This window comes from Nanorana parkeri, unplaced genomic scaffold (assembly GCF_000935625.1).
Source record: "Nanorana parkeri isolate BGI_ZX_2015 unplaced genomic scaffold, ASM93562v1 scaffold284, whole genome shotgun sequence".
In the NCBI taxonomy this organism is placed as follows: domain Eukaryota; kingdom Metazoa; phylum Chordata; class Amphibia; order Anura; family Dicroglossidae; genus Nanorana; species Nanorana parkeri.
Genome location: NW_017306552.1, coordinates 827,203 through 846,011, shown reverse-complemented (window position 1 = coordinate 846,011; position 18,809 = coordinate 827,203). Strand labels below are relative to the sequence as shown.

The 18,809-nt window shown below is 44.5% G+C and overlaps 1 protein-coding gene across 1 annotated transcript in view; it reads left to right on the top strand.

Annotated features, from left to right (window-relative positions):
* Positions 1 to 2,036: 2,036 nt before the first annotated feature.
* LOC108787801 (interferon-induced GTP-binding protein Mx-like) overlaps positions 2,037 to 18,809 on the top strand; it is a 32,716-nt gene continuing 15,943 nt past the window's right edge. The window contains exons 1-9 of the mRNA XM_018557446.1: positions 2,037 to 2,108; positions 2,661 to 2,721; positions 5,159 to 5,205; positions 7,902 to 8,097; positions 9,321 to 9,458; positions 12,763 to 12,917; positions 14,881 to 15,019; positions 16,670 to 16,868; positions 17,334 to 17,416. Of these exons, the coding sequence (XP_018412948.1) occupies positions 2,037 to 2,108; positions 2,661 to 2,721; positions 5,159 to 5,205; positions 7,902 to 8,097; positions 9,321 to 9,458; positions 12,763 to 12,917; positions 14,881 to 15,019; positions 16,670 to 16,868; positions 17,334 to 17,416 (1,090 nt within the window). The remainder of the gene's footprint in view (positions 2,109 to 2,660; positions 2,722 to 5,158; positions 5,206 to 7,901; positions 8,098 to 9,320; positions 9,459 to 12,762; positions 12,918 to 14,880; positions 15,020 to 16,669; positions 16,869 to 17,333; positions 17,417 to 18,809) is intronic.

Here is an 18,809-nt window from a genome sequence, read left to right as displayed (position 1 = left end):
GAATGGCATTTGCCCAGATATATGCTGTGCGAATCTTTTTTAAATCGGCTCCGAGATGTTTTACTGGCTGGATCACCAGGGCACAATAAAGGATAAAAACCTGAAAAAAGAAAAACGAATGCCTCTGCCACATCTAAAGACGGGCATATTACATTTTGGTAGGGATTCACCGATACCGATACTAGTATCGGTGCTGAGGCCAAGTATTTGGGTGAGTACTCGTCCAAATGCTCCAATGCCTAGCCCGATACTTCCCGTATCAGGAAGCTGGGCAGCGCGTCATTACACGCTGCCTGGCTTCCTGATTGGCCAGGAAGTTGGCTCCATGCTCTCTCGTTACTTGTGACGAGAGAGGGGGGAGCCGGCTTCCCGGCCAAGCAGCGAGCTGGGCAGCGTGTGATGATGTGTTGCCCGGCTTGCGACTTGTGATGAGAGAGCATGGAGCCGGCTTCCCGGCCAATCAGGAAGCTGGGCAGCGTGTGATGATGTGTTGCCCGGCTTGCGACTTGTGATGAGAGAGCATGGAGCCGGCTTCCCGGCCAATCGGGAAGCTGGGCAGCGTGTGATGATGTGTTGCCCTGCTCACGACGAGAAAGCATGGAGCCGGCTTCCCGGCCAATCGGGAACCTGGGTAGCATGTAATGATGCGCTGCCCGGCTTCCTGATTGATCAGAAGCTGGTCAATCAGGAAGCCAGGCGCCGTGTAATGACGCGCTGCCCAACTTTCTGATTGGTTGGGAAGCTGGCATTATGCTCCCTCGTCACCTCATGACGAGGGAGCATGGAGCTGGCTTCCCGGCCAATCAGGAAGCCGGGCAACGCGTCATTGCACAGCGCCCAGCTTCCTGATTGGCCAGAAAGCCGGCTCCATGCTTTCTCATCACCTAGTGACGATAAGCATGGGGACGGCTTCCCTGCTATCGGGAAGCCAGGTGGCGAGTCTTTACATGCCGCCTGGCTTCTTGAATGGGACTTGGTATTCGGTATTGGCGAGTAGCGTAAAAAAAAATGTCGGTACTCGAAACCGGTATCGGTGCATCCCTACATTATGGGTGTACATAGTTATGTAGGTAAAGGAATTTGATTTTCAGGAAATGGTCTGCATGAATGTGAGTTTATAGAAGATATATGCAGCAGGTTAATAATAGAATTATTGAGAATGATGAATTTGCACTAAACATGGAGTAGGAGTGGCACAGGTTTGCTTACTTCAGTGCTCTGGGGCCCTACTTTTAGATGAGATGTTTAGAAGTGTTGACAATGAAAACAGCAATTAGAAAAACCCACTCCAACAGGTCTATTCACTGAAGGGGGAAGGGTTTGGAGAAGGCCGGAGAAGGGAACAATCTAGGACAACATAGCTTATGTGGAAAAATTCTCCAATTCCAGTTGAGCTATGTTGTCCTAGATTGTTCCCTTCTCCAACTCTTCCCCCTTCAGTGCATAACCCTGCTATGTATGGCGTTGATGCCAAGCTTTGCCCCTACACCAGCTTTATAAGCTACTTGGCCAAGGACAGTCCATTTTGCATACTCTTTTCACCCCGGGACCACTGCAGCGTAACCGAAGTCATCTGTACAGAATAAAGCCATTTGTGAGAACTTGCTGAGCACCCGCAGATCCAAACCAGTTACATTAGTTCTCAAGTCCCAGCATATCCTCTCCTGTTATGACATCGGCATTGTAATAGTTGTGTCTGATACAATCAAATCTGACTCGATAAAATCCCTTTTATGTAGTGAGCGCTGCCTTCCGTCTGCCCATCACTTTCACCAACTTCCTGGACCCGCAGTGTGCATTGAGTCTCTTTCCCTGCTGCCTGATGTGATGCAATCTTGATTTCTCAAGACTACGTATCCCATCATGCATTACTTCCACCAAGCAATGATAACGTTACAATGTTAACTTTTTGCATACCTGGAGTTCTTCTTAAAGTCATAAAGAAGTCACTAGAATTCTAGGATTTAACCCATTGACTTCTCACGCTAGGTGCAACATTGTGACAATAGGAAGCAGGCGACCTGATAGCCAGTATAATGAACGTTCGGCAACGTCGCGTCAAAAAGGACTCTGATCGTCTAACCAGGCGTCTTCCGAAGACCCAGCTGGTATGACTATTGGAATATAAGCCTCTCTCTGTTTCATTAACACCTTCTTTACTAAAAAAATTGTCACAGTATTTTCTTACTGCATCTTGGGCTTGTCATACACTGTACAATCTGATTGGACAATCTCCTTCAGAACTACCATTAACTATGTATGGCAAGGGCCGGCCTGATTGGATGCTAGCTGAATGGATTGGTTTGTCCTATTACGTTGTTTTGATAAATCTATAGTTGATTGTGTAAAGATTGTATGGTCAGATTGCAATGTGTATGGTGACCCTTGGGCTGGGCATACACTATACAGTGAGTAAAACACGGTGCCTGCTGTTTCGGTGTTGCGATTAGGGCGTGCCCAGGCACACCCCATAAGCATTGCCTATGCTCCTTAAATAGCTTACCCTTTATGTGTGGTGCAGGTGACAGGTCCTCTTTATATATACATAATGACACTACTCTTGAACAGCTTCTCATTATTCATTCCTCCTACCACGTAACAACCAATAACATGATTCGTATTCTAATTCCTTATACTTTTTTTTTCTTTTTCTCATCAAGTCGCCAAACTCCAACATGAAACCTTGTGGGTTTTCCCTTGATCCGTCATTGATTCGCAAAGGTAAGGAGACTTGGTGCTGCAAGTATGTGTGATTAGTCCAGGGGCCAACCAGAACCAGAGCCCTATACTGCTCCTATTTGACCATACAATGACTCCTCTGCCTATGGCCTATCAGGTTCAACCAAAGGCGCCCAGTTGTTGTCATTCATTGACAGCCCAGTGTCCTCAAATGACCTAAGGACGCTTGAATGCCAACAATTGGGCGGAGCCAGCTGTGACATCACATCTGACTCCACCCAGGTGTCTTGATTTGGCCGACCCATATGACAGGTGGCGGCCAAATCAAAACAAATAGGCGGAGCCAGCTGTGATGTCACCACTAGCTCTGCTCATTTGTTTACTTTTTGCCGCCAGCTGTCATACAGGTGAGCGGGCATCGGGATTTTTTTGATTTCGGAGAGTCGCCATCGTCATTTCTATTAAAGGACTTGTCAAAAACCTTTGTTGTGTTTTTTTCAGTTAAAGGACTTTTTCAAAAGTGTTTTTTTTATTTATATTGTTAACCTTTTAGTGAATGATTACCCCTTACTCATTCACAAGGGGGGCAGCATCTGGGTGCCCCTTTATTAAAGGGGGTGCCCCAATGCAAAAATCCCCCCTGCCCGCAGACCCCCAAAACCAACGCCCCAGGACTTGTGGAGAAGAGGCACTTGTCCCAGTGCCTAAGGCATTTAGCCTGGTATGGCAGTGGGGTGGGGGTGGGGGGCACTCGCTCCTCTCCCCCCTTTCCTGCTCTACCAGGCCTGAGCTCGGATTAAGGGTCGGGTTAGGAATTTGTTTTTCCCCCATATGCTTTATGGGGGTGTGGTTCCTTAAACTCCTACCAGACCTAAAGGGCCTGTTATGACTTTGGGGGAAATCCTACGCATTTTTTCTTGTTTTACTTGGGGTCCCCCCTAAAGTGTCTGGTATGGATCGGGAGGGGGACCCCACGCTGTTTTGTTATTATTCTGCTCACTACCTCGGAGGTAGCAAGCAGAATAACCGAGTCGAATGCCATTCAGCGGCATTCGGCTATTCACTCACTGCCGTTCGGCCCCTATGAGAATAGCGGCGAATGGCATCGAGAGAACTGCCGGAGGTTCAGCTCAGCCGATCCAGATGTTGAATCAGCTGAGTCGAGCCGCTCCTTCACTTCGGCTCAGCCGTTCATGCTGAGCATGTTCGACTGAACTGAAGCCAGCTGATGTATGGCTGATGTACAGGGACTCCTTTGCTGCCACAAGAGGATTGTATGACCACCGTCACAGAAAGATTGCTGGATATCTTATGGGACTTGTATGTTGACCAGCCTATTGAACATTTACAATCTGTAAGCTTTATTTTATACCAGTTACAAAAAGGTGATTTTCTGCACCAATCCAGCATGCTTTTTTCATTGTAGTTACAGTATAAAGATCATCTAAAAAGTAATAATGATGCCAGTTGTACTATTTTCCTTTCCTGGTTCCTCCCTCTTGACCTTCAACAGCATACTAATGAAATAAAAAAACCAAAAACCTTTCCGTATTCGTTACATACAGGTGAAACTCGAATAATTAGAATATCGTGCAAAGTTCATTTATTTCACTAATGCAACTTAAAAGGTGAAACTAATATATGAGATAGACTCATTACATGCAAAGCAAGATAATTCAAGCCGTGATTTGTCATAATTGTGATGATTATGGCTTACAGCTCATGAAAACCCCAAGAACCCCAAATCCACAACCTCAAAAAAGTAGATTATTACATGCAATCAATAAAACAAGGATTGTACATAGAACAATATCGGACCTCTGAAAAGTACGAGCATGCATATGTACTCAGTACTTGGTTTGGGCCCCTTTTGCAGCACTTACTGCAATTACTTTTGCACAATATTCTAATTATTCGAGTTTCACCTGTACCTTATTTTATCTGTGCATAGAGAAATATGCAATGCAGGCAGATGGGAGGGGCTGGCAGGGTGCTGAAGTATCAGTACTTGCAAAACTGGTATCGGTACATCTCTAATATACAGTATGTCTATAAAAACAAAATCATACATTAAAACCGAGATGAACGGATCCCAGGAGCTCCGTGTGCTCCTTACAAATGACAGCTGCCTCCTAACGTTTGAGTTTTTCTCTAGTCTAGTCTTGGAGCTGGAAAAGTATCTGTACGTGTACTTGTACCAAGTACGGTACATCCCTATTTTTAATGATGGTGCATATGTTCATCAGAGTAGACAGATCTGCCTGTTGCATGTCCAGATTTTGCACTTCTTTATTTTCTCCTTCTCAAAGCAGATCTATGAAAAGGTCTGTAGAGTTCATTAAACGTGAGGGCAGTGCTAAGCAAAATGTTTTCTGCTCCATCCTGACACTCTAGAATAAACCCCTCAGTCCAGAAAACTTTATTCTATCATAATTTTGGTAAATACTGAGCCGTTAAAGATTTTTGTTTGAAATTTCAGATTTCTGCTTTGGACTGGCATCACAGCTGACTGATGATGACCCAATGGTATGTACACATATAACTTCCAATTTACTCCAATGTAATTGTGAGATTATGTTTTTAAGAGTACTATAGCCCCAGCTTTTTTGCCCAGAGTACTCTTTCGGGTCACAGGATGACATTTACTATGTCCTCCTCTGACCCAAAATTTAGCATATAGCGGGCTACAGGACTGATCCTGACAATATTTTCTGATACAACCCAAATTGCCTGATTGACAACTGGCTCTGCCTCTCTGGAGTCACAGCCAGCTGTGCCCGCCCCCTCCCCTGTCTTTTCCTCCAATGAGCGCTGGAGGATCGGAGAGGGGAACCCCTGCTGGGAGCCGTGACTGACACTCACCGCTCCCTGCAGGGAGAAGATCAGGAGCATTCAGCATTACTCAGTTCAATAGAGCTGACGTGTGACTCTGCAATGAGGGAACATGGAAGAAGCAGGAAGAGTCTATCTAAGACTATGCCAACTGACACTAAACAGGAGGGGAGGACAGTGGGAAATACCAAATGTGTAAAGAAAAATAAGTTGTAGTAGCACTATTCTACCACTAGATGTCAGGAATATACCATAACATAATAAAATACACTGGAATACATAACAATGTAATAGAAATAATATTGGCTGTGGCAGGATAGGTGCCATATTTTTAATGGTGGCTAACCCTATTACAACTTGCAGAAACCAAGTGGGTGATGAATGTGGATTTGCAAATACTATTCACATCAGGATAGATTTAAGGACATAGTCACAGCTAACCATGCTACCCCTGTGGGGTCCATAAGGAAAGGGGTATTGTGTAGGTTTACATTGTCCAGGTTATAGTAGAGCTAATCATAGTTTTTCACATTTAAAGGGTATCTATGGTCAAAAATGAAAAAAATTAATAGTTGTTGCTATATTGAATTTCCATAAGTTCTATCCCACTCCTAATAACCATTTCCATATAGAAGTTTGTAAACGTACTTATTGAAGACGCCCAAAGGATGTACACTATGTTGCCAAAAGTATTGGGACACCGCTCCAAATCATTGGATTCAGGTGTTCCAATCACCTCCATGGCCACAGTTGTATAAAATCAAGCACCTAGGCATGCAGACGCTTCTACAAACATTTGTGAAAGAATGGGTCGCTCTCAGGAGCTCAGTGAATTCAAGCGTGGTACCGTGATAGGTTGCCACCTGTGCAATAAGTCCATCCGTGACATTTCCTGGCTACTAAATATTCCACGGTCACCTGTTAGTGGGATTATAACAAAGTGGAAGCAACTGGGAACAACAGCAACTCAGCCACAAAGTGGTAGGCCACGTAAAATGACAGAGCGGGGTCAGCTGAAGCACACAGTGCGCAGAAGTCGCCAACTGTCTGTAGAGTCAATAGCTACAGACCTCCAAACTTTGTGTGGCCTTCAGATTGGCACAACAACAGTGCGTAGAGAGCTTCATGGAATGGGTTTCCATGGCCGAGCAGCTGCATCCATGCCTTACATCACCAAGTGTAATGCAAAGCGTGGGATGCAGTGGTGTAAAGCGCGCCGCCACTGGACTCTAGAGAAGGGGAGACGTGTTCTCTGGAGTGACCAATCACGCTTCTCTGTCTGGCAATCCGATGGACGTGTCTGGGTTTGGCGGTTGCCAGGAGAACGGTACTTGCCTGACTGCATTGTGCCAAGTGTAAAGTTTGGTGGAGGGGGGATTATGGTGTGGGGTTGTTTTTCAGGGGTTGGGCTTGGCCCCTTAGTTCCAGTGAAGGGAACTCTTAAGGCATCAGCATACCAAGACATTTTGGACAATTTCATGCTCCCAACCTTGTGGGAACAGTTTGGGGATGGCCCCTTCCTGTTCCAACATGACTGTGCACCAGTGCACAAAGCAAGGTCCATAAAGATATGGATGAGCGAGTTTGGGGTGGAGGAACTTGACTGGCCTGCAGAGTCCTGACCTCAACCCGATAGAACACCTTTGAGATGAATTAGAGCGGAGACTGCAAGCCCGGCCTTCCCGTCCAATATCAGTACCTGACCTCACAAATGCGCTTCTGGAAGAATGGTCAAACATTCCCATAGACACACTCCTAAACCTTGTGGACGCCTTCCCAGAAGAGTTGAAGCTGTTATAGCTGCAAGGGTTGGGCCATCTCAATATTGAACCCTACGGACTAAGACTGGGATGCCATTAAAGTTCATGTGTGTGTAAAGGCCGGTGTCCCAATACTTTTGGCAATATAGTGTACTACAATTTCACTCAGCCCTGTGAATATGCACTTCCTTGTGTCACCACTCTCACAGGGCCTGCCTTCTGAAGCATGACAACATCTGAGCAATGTAACCTTATCATTGCCTGCTGCAAGCAATGCATGATGGGATATGTAGTCTTGAGAAATCGAGATTGCATCACATCAAGCACCAGGAAAAGAGACACAAAGCACACTGGGAATCCAGGAAGTTGTTGAAAGTGATAGGCAGATGTAAGGCAGCACTCACTACATATATTTTCAAGTAACCTTTAATTGCATTATCAAAAGCAACTACAGTATAGTATTCCTATTACAATGGTGATGGTATAACATAATATATGCTTTACAGCTCCTTTAACTGGATTTGTTCTGTAGTGTTGAAGATGATTGATTGTTAACCCAGAAGTTGAAATGTATGAACTCCTGCTATCTGTAAATGAGAATCTTCTTCATATTCTTTTGTTCTCTTCAAGGAACAGTCGGATAATGTTTTAGATCAGCAATATGAATATCAGATCCGCCCCTGTATCGACCTCATTGATTCACTGCGGGCGCTGGGGGTGGAGAAGGACCTGGCCTTACCAGCGATCGCGGTCATTGGTGATCAGAGCTCTGGGAAAAGTTCTGTATTGGAGGCTTTGTCCGGAGTGTGTCTCCCCAGAGGCAGCGGTAAGGAATTCCTATCTATTGGTATCATTTGTGTTATATTTATATCCATTTTTTCCAGTAAGCCAAAAACATGCAGGCAGGTTAATTAACTTCCACCAATACAGCCCCTACATGGATGTTCTCTGTATACAGGTGGTCGCATGTGACCCAGTAATAGCAGGCGATGCTTCTGATTTTGAGATTTGTTTTAAACAATGAGAACATTTTTGAGACCTCAGGAAGTTACGACGATCCCCTCCGTTGGTCGGTAGTGCTCGTTATCCCACAGTGGTATTGACCGTTCTGCAGGGCAAGAACTGCGGCTGGTCCCAAAGACAGAAAGATACCTTACCACCATAGTGTAGCATTGTGAGAGACCCAGGATATGAATTTTGTAGGGTGCGTAGTCTGAGAGTCACGTTCAGATGAACAGACCTGATTAAGTGGACATCGGGTTACGCACACACACGCACACACACAGCAAAATGACTTAAAGGAGGAATATCCCCTTGTCTCCTAACAGAGACAGTCCCCATCTATATTCCTTTTAATATGCAGCAACAGTCATCATATGCAGAACTAGTGTTGGGCTTGCTTATTAGGAGATCCAGCATGCCCTGCACACTATATAGTAAAGGAGAATCTTCTATTAATATTTTGTTTCTAAAATAAAGAATATAAATAAATAAAGGACAAAATATTATAACAAAATAGTTTATAAACTTGCAACCTCTCTAAAGAAATGTGAAAGTATAACCAAACATATCGTGGTGAGGTGAGCTAAATGAAGCCAAAAAATTCTTCATGTAAAGTACAGTAGAGCTTACTTAGAACAGAAGGTAGCCATGTGCCTCATTTCCATAACAAATCCCCCCCCCCAAAAAAAATCATCTTCATTTTAGCATTTGGGGCGGAGCCATGCAAACCATTACTCTTTGCCTTCTGGCCTACTATGTATCTATTACACACTGCAAGCAGCTGTTTCAGATATTGTAGGCCACCATCAGTGCGGTGCATAAAAACCATATGGGGTAGGGCTTGGGGGAGCAATGAGAAAGTATAATCAGTCAGGTTATGAAAAGGTAGACTAAAGGGAACCAAAAACCCCTCATCTAAATCAGATTGCAGCATAGTACAGCCTTATCAAAGGGGAAGCACAAACTGCACTAACCCTTTGCATTTCAATGCAAGTTATACTGTATATTCCTAAATAACTTTGTGATACCAATTTATTTTCTCTACAGGTATCGTCACACGTTGTCCCCTGGAGCTCAAGCTGAAAAAGTCCCGAAGGGGTTCAGAGTGGTGTGGCAAAATAAGCTATCTATCACTAAGCATAGAACTTACAAGTCCAGCTCAGGTGGAGAATGAAGTCTGGAAGGGTAAGCACTCTTCTTTGAGGAGAAGTAATAAGGTGTGCTTGTACAGGAAGACAGGTTGCTGCTTAAACCAGCTGCTGAGAGACTCTGTGTTCTAACAAATAAACAAACAGCCTGGTTAAAAAAACACACAGTTTTCTGGTAGTTACTACCTCCCTTAATGCCCTGATGAAGGGGACACCCTGTGACCCCCAAAATGCATTGGCTTTGCGATAAAGTCTTCTACTTCAACTTAGAATAAATATGTATCTAAACGATTCATTTTTAGTGGTGATGCTTTAAAGGAGAACTATGGGGTCAGTGTTTTTCCCCATAGTTCTCCTTAGGGTAACGGGAGGACACAAACTAGCGTCCTCCCGTTACCTTAAGCTCAGTATACCGCAAGCTACAGCTCGCGGTATACTGAGACGCCGCACCTGGAGCGGATCCCGACTTAGATGACAGGATCCGCCCAGCTGCGTGAGTGACAGCTGGCTCTGCCTATCTAGAGGCAGATCCAGCTGTACCCGCCCCCTCCCCCGTCTGTTCCGCCAGTCAGCGCTGGCAGATCGGAGCGGGGAGAGGGGAATCCAACCCCTCCCCCTGTCAAGGCAGAGAGCCGTGACAGGATCGAGAGGTGAGGGAACCCAGTATGTGTTCCCTCACCTCCCTGCAAGTGCCAACAATTCAATCAACGGATGTGGAGGACGTCATGGGATCAGCAAGTGTCCATAATGTAATTCATAGTGTCATCTTAGAATCACTGTGGATTTGTAGCAGATTCAAACAAGGTGTCCAAAAGCCTAGGGAAGCAGGGATCTACCTTAAAGGGGACATGAGGTCATTAATATATGATACAATATAGGAGACCCACTATTGGAGATTTATTATTCTATTGTAAAAATAATGCTCCTTCCCTCCAAAAATCTGATAATGCCACCCTGTACTTGTATTAGATTGTGCCAAGCACAGTAGATTATTCTTGTCTTTATAAGTCTCCAGCATATCAAGATTAGAGGACAGCTGTCTTGGCATTGAAGCTATTGTTCCTTAAACCAATTCCAGAAAATATGTTTATGCCTTTCTGTCATTGAATGCTAGTTACCTTAACCTTCAAAGCTGGAATGCCCTACATGAACTTTAGTTACTTCGACCTACAAAGCCAAATGTCCTGCATGAACTCTAGTTACCTTGACTTACAAAGCTAAATGCCCTACATGAGCTTTAGTTACTTCAACTCTACAAAGCCAAATGTCCTTCATGAACTCTAGTTACCTTGACCTACAAAGCTGAAATGCCCTACGTGGGCTCTAGTTACTTGGAACCTACAAAGCCAAATGCCCTAGTGAACTCTAGATACCTCAACCTACAAAGCCAAATGCCCTACATCAGGGGAGGGGAACCTTTTTCCTGCCAAGGGCCATTTGGATATTTATGACATCATTCGTGGGCCATACAAAATGATCAACCTTTAAATTAGCTTGATATATTTGGTGAAACATTTAATTAACTCACCCCTAATGTGATGGCTGGAACTGCTTCTCTTAAGCACACAGAATAAACAGGCTTTTTCACTGAACCCCAAATTACATAAATAAAGCAAACTGGAAGATTAAATTAAACTTTTCACTTGCTTTTTTGCTTGCAAATTTGTCAGTTGTAGAATCGACCAATTACACTTGCATGCACATTTTATATATAATATATAGAAAACATCATGTGACACGGAATGGACTATTGAGTCCTGCGACATCTGTTGTGGCTGCTGATGGGCTGAAGGTGGCAAAAATCCTGTGTAATAAAATTAGGAGGCCTTACACTGGCCACCAATGTAACGGATGTATTCTCACTCACCAGCAATGTAACAGAGATATTCACACTGACAGCCAATGTAACGGAGGTATTCACATTGATCACCAATGTAACAGAGATATTCACACTGGTCACCAATGTAATGGAAGTATTAACACTGACCACCAATGTAACAGAGGTATTCACACTGACCACCAATGTAACAGAGGTATTCACACTGACCACCAATGTAACAGAGGTATTCACACTGACCACCAATGTAAGAGAGATATTCACACTGACCAGCAATGTAACGAAGGTATTCACACTGACCACCAATGTAACAGAGGTATTCACACTGACCAGCAATGTAATGGAGCTACTCACACTCAGCAGCAATGTTATACTGTAGGTATTCACACCGACCACAAATGTGACAAAGGTATTTACACTGTGCAGATGAAAAAGCACACTGCAGTTGAACCCAACCTGCCTGTTTATAGCACATTATTTGATTAGCTAAATCCATCCCCATCTATTATTACCCCCGATCTGCCAGTGAAGAGACCACCTGTGACCCTCAACACCCATCTGCTCCCACTCTCCCCCACATCCCCTCTCCTTCCACATCTCCCCTCTACCCTCCCTCTCCCCCCGTATCCCTTATCCTCCCACATCTCCCCTCTGCTTCCACATCTCCCCCTGCTCCCACTCTCCCCACATCCCCTCTGCTCCCACATTTCCCTTCTGATCCCACTCTTCCCCACATCCCCTCTCCTTCTGTCATCAAATGTAAATCTAACAGCCAGGCTCCAGCTTGTGCTCCAATCAACCCTATCCTAATCTGCCCCTGGTGGGGGATGGGGGTCGGTGACGGGCTCCCTCCTGGCCGTGGGCCTTCAGGCAGTGCCTGAATGGTCAGTCCGCCCCTGGGTCTGGCAATCAGCTGCTCTGGTACCGGCACTGCATCCTAGGAGGAAGGGTAGCAGATCACACGCTCCTTCACATCCAGAAGCACTGATTATTTTCTGATGACCCCATTAGGAATGGAGCATCAGGAGAGTGCTGTAAACATGGGTATCAGTAGGTGAGGGTGGTGTGTAATGAGAACCTGCCACTCCTTATGAGCAAAGTGATAGATATTTTTCAATAAATATGCCCCCAAGACAAGCTGTGTGAGTCCACACAGTCCACACAGAAGCCACTGGTAAGCAGATATGTCTTTATATAACTTTGGGGTATATACATAAAGCAGTGAATGTGACTTTCACCAAACATTTACAGGGGCGGGATTTAAAAACATACACCCGAAAGATATCCAGGTCAAAATATCCATATCCAAAATGTACAAACAGCATTCTTGGGACAGCCGGAGTTCTTTGACGAGATTGGGAGACAACAGCAATTGGGCAAATGGTTATTGTATTGTGATAATGCTTAGTTTTGTTTATTTATTTTTTCCTTTTAACAAATACACATAAGTAAATCTGAATGGCTGCATCCTGATAATTTTTGTTTTATCTCTCATGCTTTGTAGCCCAAAACTTCATAGCAGGAGTAGGGAAAGGTGTCAAGGATTACCTGATCACCTTGGAAGTTGTGTCCCCAAATGTCCCAGACCTGACACTGATCGATCTGCCGGGAATCACACGGGTCGCTTTGCCTGACCAGGACCCTGATATTGGACAGCAGGTTCGTCTTATGGCCTTAATTGTATGACCAGATATGTGTAATATCTTCTACAGGACTATAAATACTAAAATACATAAAAGAAGAAATAAAACCATAGCACAACTTAATCTTGACTCAACAATATGATTACATTAGGGATACAGTTATAGGAGGCTCTATATGACTAGCAGGCTCTTAGCAGACACCATACACATAAGCAAGCGTTAAAGCCCATTTGAACCCTTGTTTTGTTTTTTTTTGTTTTTTTGGGCTGGTGCAGTCAGGCTGGCTTTAAAGTGCTATCTGGAGGTCTTTTATTATTATTATTATTATTTATTTGTTTTACTTTTTATTATTATTATTAGTAGTAGTAGTTATAGTATTTATTTATTTTACTTTTTATTATTAATATTATTTTATTACTATTATTTACTATTGCTGCATGTCACAGTGATTTAAAGGGAACTCTAACACAGGAAAAATAACACATTTACCATTGCAGTGGGACGTTTTGATTTTCTCAGAGTTCTTTAAGGCAAAACCTTTTCTTTTAAATTTTGGAAAGAAGTGTTGGATCCTCTGTCATGTTTTCATGGCAGCCTGAGCCTCCACTAGGGAGATTCACCCCCCTAATTGGCTGTGGTGTCCATTGTCATCTAAGCAGAAAGTGATGGGAAATCCACAGTTTTAGCATCATTAAAGCAAGAGGGGGGGGATCTTCCAATGTGAACAACAATTCTGGTGACAACTCTCTAATTCAGAAATTCTCCTCACCTTGGAGGGATTTCCTTGTATCTCCTGTTATGTCTTCAGGACAGGAAGTAAAGGAAATCAAAACACAGGCAGCAAAATGAAAAGGTGTGTGTATGCATTGGGGGATTTAACCCTCTCCTACTCTATCTAAATTAAAAAAAAGGGGCTATACACACACTTTAAAGCCCAATCCAACGGCCAAAGGGCTAGAAACTGTCAGGTTTGCATTGCTTCTAGAGTTTCCAGAGGAGAGACTTCCCGTTATTCTTATCACGGGTATCCGGACACACTCTAACGTCCTGCAACACCACACTTAAAACTTTAAAGACATTCTAACTCACCAAAACCAAAACAAATCCACATTAATGAATGTAAAGCAATAAACACATTTTGAATTGGTTAATAAATATAGCAGCAAGCAGTGATAAAGAAAAAACAAAGCACTCTGGCATAGTGTAGATCTTTCTCTAATATAAAAACTAGGATATTGCACTCGCATATCTATATCAAACGCAGTCTCCTGTTGCACAAACTCTCTGCCTATGGCCACTGGCATGCAAAACGAGACTGATCTTAGCCTTAATAGCATACTTTGTGTCGCACTCCAGACCAGAATTCCAATAGGATAAGACTACTTATGTGGGTGACTACTTCTACATCTGGGGGCTCGTATGACCTGCGAATGGTGATGCGTGAATCCAATGTAGAAGTATTCACCCATCCAATATATTAGTACGCCTTTATTTAGACGCTATAAATACATGCTATCACTAATGGACAGCAATGTTTCAGAACCATAAGTGGTCCCTTCATCAGACAAACAGAGTGACTCTGTTTGCCTGATGAAGGGGCCACTTATGGTTCCGAAACGTTGCTGTCCATTCGTGATCTTTGCCTTAGACATGGGGTACTCAGAACGTAGAGTCCTCTCTTATGTCCCGGCGCGTTCTTCGTCAGCTCTCCCTGATTACCACCAGAGGCAAGGAGTACAACATTGTTCTGTACTTCTGTTGTTTTTTTTTAACCTGATTAGGACTGGGATATAAAGATTTCAACATCCTAAAAATGATTTCAGAAGATCCCAGAACTAATTCAGAAATGGGCACTGAAGAAGCTTTGTAACGTCTGCTCTTAGGCAGGACTACCATCAAAATATGACATTGGAGTAGACCTGCACTCCTAGCCTATATTTGGTTATATTTTAACTGGAAAAAATGTCCTGTTTTCACAGATCAAGCTGATGATCAAGAAGTACATTAGCAGACAGGAGACCATTAATCTGGTCGTGGTCCCCAGTAATGTGGATATCGCAACCACTGAAGCTCTGGAGTTAGCAAAGCAAGTGGACCCCGATGGAGAGCGGACACTAGGTATGCAATAATTTCCTGTTTGTACACCTGTGATAACTGTATAGAGGTTCCCCTGCACATATACTTACCAGGGATGTGCAATGAGGTCCGTGGCAGGTGAGGCACCCCCTCGGCCTGCCTCCGCCCGACCCCAGGCCCAGTCACTGAACTATGTGTGGAGGGAGGAAGTTGCTCCCTCTCCCTCATGTGCTCGTCACTGATGAGGCATCTAGATGGATGCCGTCAGTGTTTGTTTGTTTTTTTTCGATTGGACAGCTTGGACCAATGGCACTTTGACATTGGTCCAAACCATCCACAGAGCTCAAGCCTCTAACTCCAAGTCAGGGGCTGTTGTGGTTCGGACCTCAGTGTGTTAGATTACACACAGCAGTGTGGAAGCCTGCTGCTGTGTAAACTAACATGGCTGTCAAACGTTGGATGAAGCAATGCCTGTAATTACCAGTTGGCGCTCCATCCATGACAGGTTACACCGCAGGCAGGCTTGAAGCTGAAAGCTTTTACTTCCAGTTCAATAGTGACAGGTGAGGCTCTGCCTCACCTGCCTCCCCAGACAGCACATTCCTGGTACTTAACCTGCTTTATGGCATAGATCTCTCTCTCTTCTGTTTCTCATCTGTCATTCAGGAACCTCAGATACACTGAAGCTGTAACTGTCTCTGTTATTAGAAATGGCAGATGAGAGGGAGACAAACTACAGCAGTTGTATAGAATCAGCAGTTAGTGCTATCAGCTAAATGGGTATATCTGTAAAAAATAAGTCATGGCGAATGGACTTCCTGTATTTGTCTTAAAGACGTTTCACTGGACATCCGACCAGCTTTCTCAATTCAGAATGACTTGTTCAAACATTGTCTAGGAGGTGTGACGTGGATTAATGAGAACCTTCACAGACAGCTAAATGGGTGGTTAGGTGTGCGGCTACCATGAGCTCTGTTTAAAAACAATGGCGCTGTTATTGCCTGTACTTCACCCTCCTAATACTTTATCTAGACAAAAGTTAAATCGTATTTAACCCCAAACATTTCTATTGCGGCTTACCAGCCCTTAGATGTGGCGACTGCATTCGCTTTCTTTTTCAGGCCATGAACATTTTTAGCAGGTCCAGATAACACCTTCTGATCTTGCCAGATATGCCGTGTCCTTGTCACTTCCTGTGAGCTGAAACGTCAGCGTAAACCATGTTATCTCTCTTTTATAAACTACTTGTCCCATGAATCCACCAATTAATGGAGATGTACAAAAGCACTCATGTTTTGAAGCCCAGCCTGTGTGACAATCATGGCTCCCTGAGTAGATATATTGGAGAAATGAGTGTAGTGAATGAAGTGATAGGAAGTGTATTTGCAGCATTTCCAGGTGAAAATGAAGGGGAAGAAAGCCTGAAAAAAGAAAACTAATGCAGCCACCACATCTAAGGACCTGTAAGCTACAATATACAAAATTTTTGTCTTTAAAGAAGAACTTTGGGTAGTTTAATGCCCTACCGGTATATAGTTTGCCCATGGCACAAATAAAACAAAGATCACCTGGTGCCATCTAGTGGTTAGTTACCAGAAGGCACAGAATCACCTTACATTATCTGACAACAAAGTAACGCTAATCGGCTTGACATAGGTCACCAGTGATGAGATATCTTCCTGTATTTCACAGGGATCCTGACTAAGCCGGATTTGGTTGACAAGGGAGCAGAAAAGGAGGTTGTAGGTGTGGTAAGAAACTTGGTGTACCCGCTTAAGAAAGGCTACAGGATCGTGAAGTGTCGAGGGCAGAGTGAAATCCAGAACAATCTTTCCCTGCAGGATGCCATAAACAACGAGAGAGCTTTCTTTGAAAACCAAGAAGAGTTCAGGTATTGTTGCTGACCTCCCGGCTGCCCCTGTATTGATGGGACTGTCCTTATTTTTGTAACCCTGAACAAGCAGAACACCCTTAAATTGGATGTATAGCCAGAACTTTTTTTTTAGTTTTGGAAAGAGTGGGGAAGGGATATCTGCTTGTCCTGGAGACCACCAGGACTGAAAGTGAGAGAGAATCCAGGGTTTTCAGTTGCCAATGGTATGAGAAATCTGTCAATGGGGGCACTGCAGGTGACAACGTCTAAAAGGGGATTTTTGTTACTTTGGAGAGATTTCCTCCCACTTCCTGTTGTAACTACAGGACAGGAAGTAAAAGGAAATTTCTGCAATGGGACACAGGTAGAAGGGCAGTGGATTTAACCATGATCTACTCCGTCCAAAATGAAAAAAAGTTTTTTGGCTTTAGTTACATTACAATCTATCTCAATCAACATTGCTATTTTTTTTATTCTCTCCAGAGTTCTCCTACAAGAAGGTTATGCTACAGTCCCAACTCTGGCGGAAAAGCTCACAGTGGAACTGGTGGAGCATATTCATGTAAGTTGTCTGCTTGCAATAGTAAATCTGATGGTGTACATCCAAAGTGTGACAATCAGCCACAAAGATAGCCTCCTTTCTGCAAGTTGCTTTTTTTAAAAAAATGTTGTGGCAGAACCACACCTTCCCCATTATGGCAAAGTGGACTTGGCATAGAAATGCTGCAGTGTGCATGGACTGATTGAGCGGCTGACAGTTTTCCTTTGCTTGGTATGCACATACATTTAGCTGTTCTGTGCAAGCTCACAATTCTCATGTCAGGGGAGGACGGGGCCGGGTAGCGGGGCATATACCTCCTGGGCCAGTGCTAATAAAATATGTTGGGCTGGTGGCCCCTAGACTAGGGGACATGATTAACCCTTCAGACCTTTCATTAATCACGGTGGAACTTGGAGTTAGCAACACATGTGGACCAGGGGCAGGCAACCTCAGCCCTCCAGCTGTGCTTTAACCACAAATCCCATCATCCCTCTGCCTCTGGGCATCATGCCTGTGGCTGTCCGAGTCTTGCAATGCCTATGGGACTTGTAGGTCCGTAACCAGGCCCGGATTCCCCCCAAGGCCACCGAGGCCCGGCCTCGGGGCGGCAGGGCACAGAGGGGCGGCAGCGGTGTCCTTGTGGGGAAGTTCCGGGCGTCGGGCAGTAAGTTGCCCTCTCTAAATTTAGTCCTGCTTTGTACAAGCAGGACTAAATGTAGTGTGAGGCAGCCGATTGTCCGTTTACATGTGAACTCGGCGATGTTGCCAAGATCACATGTAAACAGTCTGCAGCCTCCTCCCCTCCCCCCTGCACTTACCTCTCTCCTCTGGCTCCGTTCTCCGGACTCCGCCGCCGAGTCCGTCTCCTCACTGCAGTAACCCTGCCGCTCCGTGTAGACAGTGAGAGGGGAGAGCTGTGCTCTTCCCCTCTCACCTGTCACAGGAGTTCCAGCACAGTGCTGTGCTAGAACTCCTGTATTGGAGGTGACAGGGTCAATAAAGAGAACCTGTCACCTCCAATTGCTATCACACAGGGGATTGTTTTCTTCTGTGTGATAGCAATAAAGTTAGGTGAAAAAAAAACCCTGGGAGAGTAAATCCTGCCCTGTCCATAACAGCTGGAGGGCTGGAGTTGCTTACCCCTGTGTTGTACATTACATTGCTCCCTGTTCAAACCCTTGATGACATGATGATGTGATGATTATGTGAACTGGAGCTAAAAATACCATTGGAATACATTGGACGCAGTTTTGCTCCGGGCTGTAACTGCTCTGCACCTGGAGTGCGCTTGGTGTGAACAAGGCCTTAGGCCTTGTTCACACCAAGCGCGGAGCAGGAGCGGAGCAGAGCAGTTACAAACCGGAGCAAAACTGCGTCCAATGTATTCCAATGGTATTTTTAGCTCCAGTTCACATCGC